The 15,498-nt window shown below is 39.7% G+C and overlaps 1 protein-coding gene across 2 annotated transcripts in view; it reads right to left on the bottom strand.

Annotated features, from left to right (window-relative positions):
• Positions 1 to 1,648: 1,648 nt before the first annotated feature.
• The window catches only part of ROR2 (receptor tyrosine kinase like orphan receptor 2), a 143,581-nt gene continuing 129,731 nt past the window's right edge, over positions 1,649 to 15,498 (bottom strand). Inside the window, exons 5-9 of one of the 2 annotated variants that reach the window (XM_039724168.1) lie at positions 14,371 to 14,498; positions 10,694 to 11,008; positions 8,774 to 9,019; positions 6,932 to 7,134; positions 1,649 to 5,291 (exon numbers count right to left, since the gene is read on the bottom strand). In XM_039724168.1, the coding sequence (XP_039580102.1) occupies positions 3,849 to 5,291; positions 6,932 to 7,134; positions 8,774 to 9,019; positions 10,694 to 11,008; positions 14,371 to 14,498 (2,335 nt within the window). In that variant the 3' untranslated portion in view covers positions 1,649 to 3,848. The remainder of the gene's footprint in view (positions 5,292 to 6,931; positions 7,135 to 8,773; positions 9,020 to 10,693; positions 11,009 to 14,370; positions 14,499 to 15,498) is intronic. The other variant, XM_039724169.1, reaches the window with a different exon arrangement.

Here is a 15,498-nt window from a genome sequence, read left to right as displayed (position 1 = left end):
GGTCTGACATTTTCTGAGATTCTCCAACTCAGCAAATGTTCCTGAGCTCTCTTCCAGAAAGTGTCAGACCTATTCCATTTACTCCCACATAGGTGAAGTGAGATGATTCCTCTGAACACAAAACCAGTGACATCTGATTAACTCCTTAGATAGTAAGTGAGAAAAAAAATCAAATTAATCTCTCTAATAAAAGTTTGAGGTACTGTTACCATGAAGAAAATTCCCTGTGACTCACTGTGATGTTTACAGCCGATAGGTGAAGTGAGATGATTCCTCTGAACACAAAACCAGTGACATCTGATTAACTCCTTAGATAGTAAGTGAGAAAAAAAATCAAATTAATCTCTCTAATAAAAGTTTGAGGTACTGTTACCATGAAGATGTTTACACTGTGATGTTTACAGCCATGGCAGATACAAAAGCAAAGGATTCATATCTCAGCAGGGAGCTTGCTCCTCTGGATGAGTCTTTAGGGAAATGACTAGATGAAACTAAGAGTAGTGACGTTTAGATGAAGGAATGAATCTGCCTATCGAAGTTTGTAATAATGTCTGTTTGCAGTTAGCATTGTGGATGAATCCTCAGTTTTTATACAGCTGCCCATACTGCATTCTTTATAGCTTTGTCTTCCCCATAGTCTCAAGGGGTAAAACAGACTAAAAGTCCCTGCAATAATGTAAATCTCGGACAGTATCAGAACAGAAGTCAAACTGGAGCTAGTGACACATCTATAGTCAGTTTCCTCACTCAGACTAGGAACCATTACTCAGTTTTCCTGCCATGTGATTGCAAATCCATTCTCCATCTACCCTATATGCTTTTCTAAACAGGGGCCTTCCTGCCTCAGCAATGGACTGCTGAGCACAGTATCCACACCCAATCCACTTTTCCTAATGTCAGACCAAGTATTCTTATGAAAATCATATAGACAGAGTAGGGTACTAGAAGCAAAAGAAAACTTTTGTCGTAACCTCACAGTCTTCTCAAAAACACCTTGCCCTTTACTCATCCTCTAGACATGTATTTACTGCTAGAAAAGCTGTTCTGCCCTCAAGAAAAATTCCAGCTTTGCTAGACCTGCCAGGAAGAAGAACCTCTGCAAGCCCAAGTGAGAAGTATTGTGCTGGTTTTGTTTGGACCCAGCCCCAAACCTTCCCTCACTTATTGCCACCTTGTCCCATCCACTTACCTCCTCATCCCTTTTCTGATCTCCCTCAGTCTTGCTTCCAAGTCTTGCAGAGGAAAGGCAGACTCTGATACTGCCTGGGACCATGCAGCAGATATCAAGACTATTCTGGGAAGCTGCAGAACAAGAAGTTACTGCCAATCCATATGACTCAAGAGTAGCCACTAAGATGCTGGTGGTGGCATGTGCTGAAGTGCATAGAGGGCATTTGCATGCCATCATGGCTCCAATCTTGACAGCTCAGATGAGCCCACCCACACCAACAGAGGGGGAGTAGCCCTCTCCAGTCCTGGGTGTATTGCCAAGGCTGGCCTAGAAAATTATGTATTGCTCCTCCATAACCACTTTGAGAGCAAATCCACATTAAGTGGGCATATGAAAATCAGAACAGAAATATGACCTTTTTTTCTGTCTGTAGTTACTTTATGAGGTTTAAAGAAGAGAATTAGGAGTTTCTCAAACTGTATTCAAAGCACAAGAAGTCATAATGCTCTGTCTACTAGAAACAGGTTGAACTTCAGGCAGCCCTGTACAGAAGCTTCCACTGACGCCATTCATTTGCTTACCTATCTTTTCTCTCTCTAACAAATCTGTGGTATAAACGAATCTTTTGCTCTCCACTTACTTTGAAGTTAGCAAAGGAACAAAGAAGGACAGTGTAGCTGATTAATCAAGTTCATTTATCTGAGATAAGGAAACTTAGACAAAAACAATGTCACGTAAATAAATGTCACTTTTTTTTTCTTTTTTATTTATCCTTTATTTAGTAAAAGCATCCAAAGCTGCATTATATTAACACAAGTAATAAAGCTTTCATATTTTATTCCTACCAGTGCATTTCCAAGTCCAGGTGAAATGCTGGAAATAAGTAATGCTGCCGTACCTTGAACACAGGGTGTAGATCACAATGATACATGACTTACGAGTGAATCCCAATGTAATAAAATAAAAACTTGTAGTTTAAAGTGTGAAACCTGTAACTTAAGCAATTGAGGCCATTTCTATTTCCACAATGTACCATAACAAAAACAGTGTCTGTAGGATAACATACTTCATCATACCTTTTGCATCACTTTATTGAATATTCCATGTTGGATGTAGAACTTACAGCTATAGTGTGTGTTGGCTACAATGCTACAATGAGAATGTGTACCGCTAGTATTACAGAAAGGGGTCGTGAAATGTATGGACCTGTCTGCATGTTTAACAAAAGGGAACAGCAATACCATAAAACTGCACCACATGTGAATATTGTAAATGGTTAAGTTATAAAGTCATTCATTCAAAAGTCCAAATATTTCAATGAAAAAATGTATATAAAATGTAGTAAAACATAAATTACATTTAAAGGTCTGTACATGATTCATCCTGCAAATAGAAGCTCAAAACCAGCACCTTGTATATTATTGCTTATTTTGGTCTTCTAAAGTTCAAAGATCATTTTTACTAAAAAGTTGGGAAAAAAACATGGTATCACATGCAATCCAGCAGTAACTGTGGTAAATCAAGTAAGTCTGTAACCCCGCACAAAACCCAACACTTTTACAATGCAGGAACACACATGAGGAGCCCTTTTCTATACTTGATAACCAATTAAAGTTGGATTTATTAAGTTAGTGCACACCTATAATATCCCCTACAATATCCCCATTTTTGGTTAACAGTGTATTAAGGCTGTTTGCTGTTAAAAATACACAGCAGAGAAGGAATACTTTCATCCACAAATGCAGTCAGATGATCTCATTTGGAAGCTTCTGTCAGTCATTCACCCAAAGTGATGAAAGAAAACCATCCTTTCTCTTCTCGTTACTCCACAAGCTGTTGTGGATACTATAGCTCTATGTGAGTTCAAAATCATTTGGATAAATTCATGGTAGAAAATTCCATCAAGGGTTATTTAACAGAAAGAGATTCCACTTCTGTCTTGGGAAGGCCCTAAGCCACAAATTTCTGGAGTCTGAGGCAATACCCTGGGACATTTCTGTGAGGGAAATTGCCCTTGCAGTCTATCCCTTGGCAGGCATTATCGATGGTCTTTGAAGACATGCTACTAGGCTGGACAGACCCGTGGTGTTACTCAGCACAGGCATTTTTATGTTCAGTTTTCCCCTTTTCTTCTTATTGTAATACAAACACAGATCATTATTCTCAACTTAGATTTTCAGACTCAAAAAGCAAGAAACAATCTTGTGTCCATTACGTTGAAGAGATAAATACTACAAACTAAGCTGTCCATCACATCCAGGGCACTTCTTTATGCTTAGGGCAATTCTGCAACCATTGCTGGATTCCTTTTTGTGTTATTGGTTTAAGCATAATTCACTAACATTACACTCATGTATCATGATATACATGATGTGCAATGCTACTCTGCAACATGTTGCACAGCAACAGTACATATTTAAAAAGCAGCTTCTCTCAAGAACTGTAGGACAGTAAAAAAGATTAAATTCAGCAAGTCTACACCACCATATTTGAAAAATCTGCTGGTGGCACTGGTCATTAGACCTGGTATGTCATTACTGCTGCGCTTTTAAACGGATGTTGCTTTATTTTAGTTTTGTTTCTTTGAGTCAGATCAAAATCATTCTATTAAGCCTAATGATCTACTGTCTCCATGTATGGAAGCGATGTGACATTTTTAGCAAAGAGGCCAAATTCCTTAGGCTTCTGATTGAATTTCTGCTTCATCCATCTGAAGTGTGTCATTATCACCCAGCAATTCTGTTTCAGGCACAGAGCCCTCTTCCTCCTCCTCCTCCTGCACAGGGTTCTGGGCGATATCTTCCGTTCCATTATGTGTGTCATCCGTGCCTTCAGACAGCAGAGCGGCCCTGTCGGCCACCGACGCATTGGAAGGTGCTGTTGTTACATAGCCTGTGCTGGTAGATCCACTCCCACTGTGGTGGGAGCCTGGTTTGGGAATGATCTGGGGAGGTATTTGCTGAGGAGCCATTTGCATTGGAATTTGGACGGGATAAAAATTTGGCAAGTAAGCACCATAGGCAGGCATTGGCTGGTAACCATTGACTGGAATGTAGAGCTGAGGAGGTGGGACCATTGGTCTCATCTGGCCTTTCATTTGTATGAACTGAGGTTGAGGGAAGGCTGGAGTTTTCTGCTTTGGTCCAATGTATCTAGCATTGCTGACATTGCTAACAGGGCTTGTGCTGAGAGAACTTGTTTGTGTGGTGTTGCTTGCCCCAGAAGTTTGCGCTGAGCTGTTGTAATTGGAAAGGTTCCCCCATGTTCTTAGTCTGTTATGTATATCTTTAAATCTTGGTCTTCTGTTGGGAAATTCATTCCAACACTCCAGCATCAAAGTGTATATCCATGTGGGGCAGTCATCGGGACATGGCAAAACTTGTCGGTTCCTGATCATCTCAATGACATCCTGGTTGGAATAACCACAGTAAGGCTGCAGGCCATAGCTGAAAACTTCCCACAACACAACTCCGTATGACCATATATCCGAATCAATAGAAAACTTGCCATACATAATAGCCTCAGGGGACATCCACCGGATAGGAAGAAGGGAATTTCCCATCAGTTTGTAGTAATCAGCAGCATAAACTTCCCTGAAGAGGCCCAAATCAGATATTTTCACATTCAGTTTATCGAACACCAGTATATTTCTAGTGGCCAAGTCCTTGTGGACAACATGGTGGCTAGAAAGATATTCCATTCCTGCAGCTATCTGAGTCACGATGTGAAAAAAGTCTGCTGGTTCCAGAGTAGATTTTACTGTCTTGTCATCATCAGTGCTGCCAACATCCGAGTGAGGAGATCTCATCACCAAGAACTCATGGAGATCACTGTGGCTACAATAACTAAATATCATACTTACAGGTTGTTCCTTTGTCACTATTCCCAGCAGACAAACTATATTTGGGTGCTGTAATCGTGATCTCATCATTGCCTCATGTTTAAATTCTTCCCGAAGAGCCAGTTCTGCTTTGTCTTTAAGTGTCTTAATGGCAACGGCTTGTGTCTGTTCACCTGGTGCTGTACCAAAAAGATGCCCCTTGTAGACTTTTCCAAACCTCTCCTCTCCTAGTTCCTCCATAAATCTCACAGTGGACAGATTAATTTCTTTAAGCTTAGCCTGGAATGAAGAAAAGACAGTCAATAAAAAATCACAATATTTTCTGAACAAGAGGATCTCTTATTAAAGAAAACCTCCCAGTGGTTTGATCTCCAAATGGAAGATAAATTGGGCCATAAGGATTTTTCTGGCTTTTTTTGTGTATTCACATCAGTATATTGATTTCACAATTAACCTTGAAATGAGTTACACAATTATCAGAAGTATAAATGGAATTATACCACAGGATAATGGATATAATTATTTTTATAAAGGAGTGGCCACACTTCCTGCAAGCTGAATGAATACTGGTTTCATAGTAAATCTGGCAAGCAATGACATCTATTAACTGCAGCTGTATTCTCCCCGCAGACCATCCCCGAGCTGCCCAGTGGACATCTGTCACAGAAGCAAGGAGGCTGAGGAAGTGGCAGTCTCAGAGTGAACTGAAACATCCTTTCCAGCAGAAGAAGGAACAAAATCCCTCTCTTTCAGCTCTGCAGTACCAGATAATGCCCTTTCTTCTCTGCTTCACTATAGGAATGGCCCCATGGGCAGCAGTGTGCAGTACCACTGCTGAGGAACCTTGAGCTAGCTTGGATAAAGATGGGGGTGGAATTGGAGAAGAAAGGAGAAGGAATTTCCCTCTAGTACTTGAAGAAAAAGGTTGCAAACCCAAGGGTGGGAAATCCCGAGCCCTCCCTCTGCAGCTGGAAGGGAAAGCCAGGCAGTTTGTGATGGTGATGTAATGGGTCTGTCCTGACCAGCATGGGATGGAGTCTCTGACCAAATGAGGTGCAGCTGGCACAGCTTCACATACAGGGCACCACAACCTGAGGGAGCAGGGCAGGCTAGGAAGATGTTTTAGCAGGTGATTTGGGAACAACCTCTGATGTTAGTGTCCAAGAGCCTATAGACTGGGCTGGAAAATTTCCTTCAAATATTCAGATATAAAAAAAAATGATCGCAATTAGTTACAATTGGTAATATTCATCAAATACTCTACAGTTTCCTGAACAGATGTTGCCAACTTCTAAAATAAGCATTGTTTTTTAGAGCTTGCATCTTGTAAATGCTGTGATTAACAATTCAACATTAGCTCTGAACAGGATTTTAGTGCAGAGATCAATTAGCTGTCCCAGAAAATCCTATGCAGGAGCTGACAAATGTAGACATGAGTTCAAAGCCATTTTCCTTTCACCACTCTTTGTGATTCACAACCTTGGAAACATGTTGCATGCCATCTCAGCTCTCAACTCACTTATGGATCAGAACACCAGAGGTCTTGTATTGAAGGATTAGAACAAGAAGCCCCGTGGTGCATCATGCTTTAAACAGGCAAACAGGCCATGTCATTACCAGGGGCAAAAATGAGCTGCAGGCTGAAGACAGGATCAGAGGTAACCACTTCTTCAGTCACATAGACAACAGGCAAAATGGCAATAGATGGATAAGGACAAATGCCATTAAATGCTGTGTACTGAAAGCTGTTGTCCAAGGTCAGGATTTCTAGAGACACCTACAAAGTGCAAGACCTGGTTTTCCCTGAAGCAGATGGCCTGCACATTATGAAAATTAGGTTTGAACACAGACAATGTGAGATGCTGAAAATCACTGCACTTTGAAAATATGTGGGCCTAAGCAAATTATGTAAGAAATACCTGTTTGTGTTGATTAATGAGTGGCATTTCCATGTCTTGGCTAGGAGATGCCATCAGCTGGCGGCGCTGTGGTGTAGCAGCAGATGCCTTCTGCTTGTTTCTGCACATGCAGACCAGGAAGAAAAGGCAGGCTATCACCAGAGGGATGGCTATGCTGGGAACAAGGATGTAGAGGATTCCCATTTTGCTGCTGTCACGTGGACCTGTGAAGCACAGAAATGGTTACTCTAAGTATTTTTAAGCTAATTGATAGTAACACAAATTATTATTAATGCTATATTTTAAATCAAAAGTAAACTATGCCCTGAAAACAGAAGTCACATTACCTTTTCCCCTTTCTTCATAATTTTCCATTACATATTTCAAAAAAATTTGAATGGACATAGCCATTGACTGTATGAAGATAAACTAGGAGCCCCACATTTAATGTGAGGGCCGTAGCAGTATGTGATTGATTTTACTTAATTTTTGAGACTTTCATTTGAGGAAACTGTAGAATAAAGACCAAGGTATCATTGCATTATCCTGTTCAGGGTATAAAAAACAAGTAAGCAGTCTCTATCACAATATATAAACCAGTGAACTCAATGTGACCCAGAACAACAACGCAGTCTGACCCACTCTCATAGATTCAGCCATTTCATCAACACTTGGTCAATTCTTTACCTCTACTGGTGCTACTTCTGCCCAGAATAAAATAAGTTGCACTTCTCATTGGTAGAGATATTACTTGTTCTGTACTTAATAGAATTGCACAGCTTTTATGTTCGAGTTCGAGAAAGACATGAAAGACCCATCAATACACTTAGGTCTGGAACCTTCCTAAAATATTTTTTCACTAAATACTTAGAGACTTTAGGAAAGCCTAGTGATGTCAAAAATGTTCGCTAGAACTGCCTGGGATGTTTTCTGTAACCTGTGGTTTTGCTATTTGTGGCAACTGCTTTCACCACAACCACATCCCAGTGTTATCTTTACCCTATGGTACATGCAATGTAGAAATTTATTACATATGTCAAATCATGTTACTGCAAAAAAGTGAAATAACTAAAAAATTTTGTATTAGTTCTGAGCAGTTTTAGAGACCCATGTAATCCACTTTTATGACTTCCATGACATATCTGTATCTTGCTGCAGGAAGCATGCTTTCCTTCCTAATGAAGCACAATATTAACTGTCATATCCAAAGACACCGTCATATCCAAAGACCATTACCAATGTGTGAAGTCTACTATGCCTGTATACCAACACTGGGAAAACGAGCAGAACATAGCAATCTGTGGAGAGCTTTACTTTTCATTTTTTCAAACAGTTGTGCTGTACAGAGCCACTAGCAGATAATGTAGGACTTTTCTGATAAGATCATCTACTTTATGCACTTCAAACTGCTCTGCTTCTGCACTTGAAATGGTTTCTTCCCAGCCAGGCATGGTGCTATATCTCCCTCTATAGGATTTGAAAATCCTTGCTGCCTGCAAGATGTCATACAGAGCAAGAGAATGTACCCTTGAGCAGCATGAGCAAACCAAACACATACCAGTGATTTGCTTGTGCAATCTGTCATTTGACAAGTCAAAATACAAACTGCATCATCATCATTAATTATTACCTCAGACTAAGCCTCCAGTATATAATAAAAAAGTGTCAGAATATCTTACAAACTTTCTTCTCCAGAAAATGTTAAACAATTACATCACAAGACATTACAAAACAAAGTTGCTTCAAGTTAAACATTTAGAAGTATAACCCTCCTAAATGAATTCTACCTGAAATAACCAGGAACATTCAAAATTACACAGGATTCACAACAGCAGTAGGAGAAAAAAGAAAGAGAATACATACTACAAGAAGGTATGTCACACAGTTCCATGCGTACGTTTTTATTCTTTGTAAAACACCAGGGACCATCCATTTGACCTCCAGGATTTCGACAATATGCATGTCCTCCACCCAGCTCTGGAAACTGTGTGCTTGTCAGATCATGGTTGTGGGGACTCTGTGAGTCCCACAGCTGGCAAGTGTGGCCTGACTTGGTAACACTGACGGTCCCTCTGTAGTCAGCTCCAGAGCCGTTGTAGCACTGATGATCTAAAACACAGGGTTTGGGAAAATGTTAGAAAAATCAAAACAATCAAGGGACACCATGACCAAAACAGCTGAAGTCTACAGAATGTGTATACAAACAAGTACTTAAATTTAGGTACCTTGAGATTTAATGAAAGCCATTCAATTTGAAATTTCAGTTCTGTGTGTATCTGTGCTTTTACACCCAGTTATTTCTGGATTATGTCCTGAAATGTCTCAGCTCTATGGTACACACATGAGTACTCTCACTTCTGAATTCAAATGGAGACTAAGAAGCATGTATGAACCTTTAGGTAAGTTAAAGTAAATCAGAGACACGCACTTCCCTTCAGGAAAAGTCCCCAGATATCAAAAATGAAAACTTTTACTTCTCATAATCTTCCGATTTTCTTCACACTGCTCACTTGCTATAGAAATCAGTGCTGTATTTTCTAAAGCCTCATGCCTCTTTTTTCTTATTATAGTCTTTAGAAAGAAAGGATTCAGGATCTTCCTCTTTAGAAGCATCATTTTCCTATCTGCTGGACCCACATCTTTATTCTTTGTTTTGCTGCTATCATCTCTTCATACTTTTTGAGTGCTTGCCTTCCATATGCATCATCTGAGCTGAATCATGCGTTTTTGTGACATTACCTTCTCCATTTTTCTGTTCTCTCCAGCCCTCAGGAATCCAGCTCTCTTAAACCCCACAAATACTCAAGTTGCAGCTGTTCCATCAGCGACAGCACCACTGGCTCTGAGAATCACAGACAACCTTCACCAGATATTTTAATGATCTTGTTCCCATGCCTTTTGCTTCATATCTCTTGTCTCTCAGATTTGCCTCTGTCATTGCATTCTCAGTTACTTCTGTTTCTCAACTACATTGCATTATTTACATAAAAGCACAGAATTAATCTTTTATGTCCACCATTATGCCATGGCTCCTGCTCCTAACTGTGGATTCAGACTATGGATAGACCAAATAATCATATTACACATTGTACTTTAAATATCTTTGGTCTCTTCAAGTTTTCTTTTCGCTTTCTTATTTTCTGATTGAACAATGTAGGGGGTTGTAATTAATCGCTATGAAATGGAGTAGTCAGAAAGATTGTCTGCACAGAATTACTGACATCAGAACAGGATGTAAATACAAATTCATGGAAGCAAGATCAATGTTTTCACCCATCCCGTGTGGGTAAAGGAAGAGAACTGCACACCATGTTCAATTTACAGGATTAATATTCCCATGGGTTTCCATATAGAAAGAATTAACACTAGGTGGTTCATTTCCTGACAGATCTTCCAGTGAAGCTTCAACAAACTATATGAAGTTAATCGATAGGTTCTTAAATAGGTGTATGGGGAGGCTCGCCCAAAAGTGCAAGGACTGAGACACAGGTAGAGGCAACATTCTGCAAATCTGCATCAAATCAGCCAGATGAACACAAAGTTTTATAGCCCTGGGTGGTGAATATAACACATTCTGCTGTACAAGCAACATCCTTTAGGCTTCCTTGCCATCCTAACTCTACCTTACAACAATGCAAGATTATGGTCAGTATTAGCAAGATAAAAATGAATAGTTCAGCACTTTCTTTACAAAAAGAATGGCTGATAAAGTATTGTTTCTCAGACTCAGCCGAAGAAGCAACAAGCTGTACTGTTTCCCGGTGATGAAGCACATACACTTACATCGGCTCAGTCTCTCCACAGGGATCCCAATTCTAATGCAGTTGGCAGCTTCCAGGGTGTCCGGTCGTGGGAGGTCCTCACACTTAGGCAACTGTAGCTGCATCAAGATGAGGGGGTTTGACCTAGCAATGTTGTACTCCTGCCTACAGAGATCATTCTCCAGAACCTCACATTCATCCCGGCACAGCTCCCGTGGCTTAGGGGTCCGAGAACGCTCATCACACAGGGGAAACACAAAGTGGCAGAAGGAAGGTATAGCGAACTGCGAGCACTGGTCAGACAAATGTGTCGAAGTGCCAATCATGGTAAACGCAGCTGCAGAGGAACAAAAATACAGACAAGTGTTGATTCATAGCATGAGAAAGAACTTAATTTTCATGTCATTTGCCTTGAACATCTTTATTCTTTCCTTAAGGGTCTGACAGCCTGCTGTGCAATGGGTAAATGAGGTAATTTCGCTGTAAAGTAGAGTTGACAAATGCAGGAAGAAAACCCAGCATCCCAGTGTCCCTCTGATATCTGCACAGAGCTTGTAGGCCTCAGTTCCCAGAAATTAACCCACAAGATTACCATTGCTCAGACTACAGGCAACTGGCTAATTTTAACTTGAAAGGCTCAAGAGCCAAGGCAAGATACACCTGCTAGGATACTGGTATGCATTTCCAAAGTTCCTAATTACATAAAATCTGCACAAGGATTCTTCCTAACTTATTCTTTCTCTAGACATTTTGATAAATAAGTGTTTTTCAAGTCTTGTCAGGCAAAAAGAAGTGTATCATTGATATTTGGGAAGATACAGCTTTAAACAGACATGAGAAGCCTAACAGGCAGCAGCTTCGTGGAAAATTAATGTAGTCAGTCTCAGCATGCTGATCACATTAAGATGAATGTCATAATGAGTTAGGAATGTAATTCTCCCTTTCAGCTCTCAGCACCTACACACTAACATTTAGCTCAAAATTTTCTTGCACATTGCAAAGGAAAGACAAATGTATGTGTGCATCATGTATCTGGTTCTGAATCAACCTTCAAATGTAGGAACATTCACTCCCCCAGTAAAGCATCATTTATGAGTGAGAGTTGCTAGACTGCATGTTCCACCAACTCACACAGTAAAAAGAGAGGAAATGTCATTCAGCAGTCTATTTACAATCTACAAATAAAGTCTTTCTCTCTTGTCCAGCTCTCTCCTTTCAATCATCTATTTCCTGTGGACACATGGTACCACAGAGTCTCTTCCTGAACACCAAACATGCAACAAGCAGCTGCAGCTCTAGCCTTTTAGACTGTTTATACCTTTGCTTATTTTAATTCAGATATATTAATGCAAGAATATAGCCATTTATCAGTCATATTGGGAACACTGCATGCATGCAGACCATAAGGCCTCAAAGGACAGTTGTAACACATGCTTATCGCAAAGACTAAAACGGAAAAAATAAAACTGAAGGACTGAAGTAGTCACTGTCAGTTGTTTGAAACTCCACACTAAGTTTTGTGAAGGTATTGAATTACAGAATTTAGATTATCATGACAGAAGAGTGCACAATTTGCAGTTATATCTTTATTTTGATGGAATGTGTGAAAGCCAGCAGTACTGTGTGGTAGCATCTAAGGGATTAATATTTTCTTCACTAAACAGATGTTAAACCGCACAGCAGAGACCTTGCTAGCCAAACACATATACACAGGTCAGGCATCAGGTCTGTGCACTATTCATTGTTGGCCTTCCAGTCCTCCAAACCAGACCTAAAGATTTTCTCCAGAAATGTAATTTTTTTTTTTTAACCAAAGATTGCTATTCTCACCCAATCACATGGCCAGGATCAAAAAGCACAAGGGGCCATGGAGACAAAGAATATGTATTTCTCACAAGAATACAACAGGGAAATGAAACTCCAGAATGAAAATTCCCCACAGATGTAACCTGGCTAAATGCTCCTGGAGTCGGACAGTAGGTGTCCCCACTTCCCATGCACATTGGAAAACACCATGAAAAATTGCAGTTAGCAGCTATGGGCAAAACTATCAGCAAAATCTCAGCAGCAACTATTCAGCTTTTTCAACTATTTCCTTTACCTAACAAGTTACTGCAATTTCAAAAAGTACCCACTCATATGGGTATAGAACACCCAGTCTTACAATCTTACAATACTTGCTTTATATATAGTATGGTTTACAAGAACTAATAATGCTATGAAATCCTCAGGGTACTTTTGCATAAGATGTCTGGTGTGACCTTCAGAAAATGCTGTAATAGACTGTCATAACTGCCTAGCTAGGCACTGGGAAGCTCTATATGGTGTCCTCCTGAAAGAGAACCTTCCCATCACCAATTCTCCTCAACTGCAGAACAGAGAGTTCCAACACCCTAGTTTTGGAAATCTAACGGATAATTGGTAATATTAGGAAACTAGCAGCCAGGTCATCAGTGCCCATGTTCCATATCCTAGAAACAAGTACAACTCAATCAATAAACATTTTCTGGATAATATCACAGGTTTTTTGGTTTTGGGTTTTGAAGAGAACATTATGAACCCAATTCACAGAATTACAGATTTAATCATTTCATATAGTCAAACATTTCCATATTGCTGAAAAACATCCAAACAGGCCAAAGATTATATAGCTGGTAAAAAAAGAAAAAAAAAGTATCAATATGTATTAATTAATAACATAATGATTAAAGAGGCTGGAGTTACAAGAGAGTACAGGAGAAGGGTGGGAGGAGAATGTGCTGTAATAGTGTAAGTAAAGGTCAGCACCTGGATTTTGCCAGCCCCAGAAACTGGTCACCATTTCAAGAACAAGAAAAAAAACGGACTCGGATTTCTGGCTTAACAATGAGTCTTTAAGGTAATGTCTTTAGGGAGTTAGAGCTGAAAAGTGAAGTTAAACTCTTTTTGGCAACTAGTTATGCTGAAGTTGGAGAGTACATTAGTGAGCTGTATCTGGTATCTGGCCAGATGCAAATCAGCTCCTGCTGGACTGAGTTAATTTGCTATGCATTATGACAAACAGTTTGCTCTATTCTGTGGGTTCATTTTGCTTGCTCTACTTTATGTACATCAGAGTCACAGCTGCTAATATCAGCTAGCTGATATCCAGTGAAGAAAATCCATGTTGACGTACAGCCCATTAAAAATCATTAAGGTTTTGGATGCATGTTTGCAACTCTGTACAAAAACTATGTTAAGAGAAAGATTAAACATAGGCAGAGCACAGGAAGGTCAACTCTTGTTTTATATAAATCAATGTGAAATCCAGACTCTGCCAGAATTATGCAAAAAGGAAAGACCAAGAAAAGGCCACCATACGTGTTTTCAAGAAAATAAAAGATCAGTACTTTTTCACTATATCACAGATCCATTAAAAAAACCTCAAAATCTTTTTGAACCCATCATGCAAAAAGCTCCAGTATAAACTAGAAGCTGTTAAAAATTCAGTACTCCGACATCTTACTTAAGGACATGGAGGAAGCTTTATACATTACCACTGATACCATCTTCCTTGCTCCAAATTTCACTAGCTGCTCAAGTGGGGAACAGGCTCATCCCCTCAAAACTTTAATATGAAGATGGCTGACAAAACCAGAAGGATGACAGTGCTGTTTTTACCTGAATTGGATACTTTTATGAATGTTTCTTTCTCCCTGCTAAAAAGATGTGTAAGCTTACCAGTAATTCGGTTTTCAATTTCCCCTTGCATCTGGAGGGAGTCCACGTAAATGGTTCTGTTTCCAATGATTCGTGCACACGCAATTCCCCTATATGGCTGACAGAACCCATCTTCATGGTAATCTTCTCTGCAAAAGACATGTTAGGATTTCATATGCAGATGTCTCTCTGCTGCCAATGGATTTTTACAAAATATATTCTTATAAAAGTGGAAAAACTCAAAATACTGTAAACCTGAAATTGTCCCATACCCAAGGTGCAGTTTTTTCCTCCAATTCTCTCTTACCTTGGAAGTCTTAATGAGTATACGGCTCATTACAGTAAGAAGAAAACAAAACCCAACATGAATTTTAAAATAATAAACCAATAATGGAATTTGACAGACGAATCTCTTAAAAAAGCCTTTACACTGAGACAGCAACATAGAACTAGTTACATGTCCCTATGCATTTTTGGCATCCAGCTGTACCCCATAAAGTCAGGCAGTCTGTTCTCTTCTCCCACTTCTCTCTCTCACTCTTCATTTCCTGTAGTGGATAGCAGAAGAGATCTTGCCAAGGTTGAATTAAAACATGGAATAAGAGTAATCAAGGCTATAACCTCTTTTCCTCTTCTCTCTAGTGAAAGCCAGTGCCAAATTTCTCTTTCAACATGTATTTCAATATAGTTTTCAATTCAATGAAACTTTGGGCCTTTCACTCCCTTACATCAACATAAATATTTTGGCACAAAAGCTCTAGTCTAAAGGCTCAGTGGTTCAACACTTCATCCCCAAAGTCCCTGTAAATAATACAGAGCCAATCTGCAGATCATAACTGTCAGAGAACTGAAAAGGGACTTCAGAGTGAGAGCACTCTCAGAGTAAATATCCAGTATGTCATGTGTTTCCTCCAGCATGGCATTGCCTCTGTGCTAGGATTCACTAAACCAATGGATTCACATCATGCTGCATGATGGACCAAAAATAGGTTTAAAAAAATCTAAAAAAATGTGTCTCTAGAGTCGGGCATCTAAAAACTTAATTAGCTTTTGTAACTAAATGGTTCAAAAGTCTGAGCCAGCAACATTTGAAGTATTACTTCAATGCTCCTCTGCACCTCATACTTTACTATCTTTGGATATTAACAC

The sequence above is a fragment of the Passer montanus genome, unplaced genomic scaffold (genome assembly GCF_014805655.1).
Source record: "Passer montanus isolate IOZ18808 unplaced genomic scaffold, ASM1480565v1 scaffold52, whole genome shotgun sequence".
NCBI lineage: Eukaryota > Metazoa > Chordata > Aves > Passeriformes > Passeridae > Passer > Passer montanus.
This window is presented reverse-complemented; position numbering and strand designations above follow the sequence as displayed.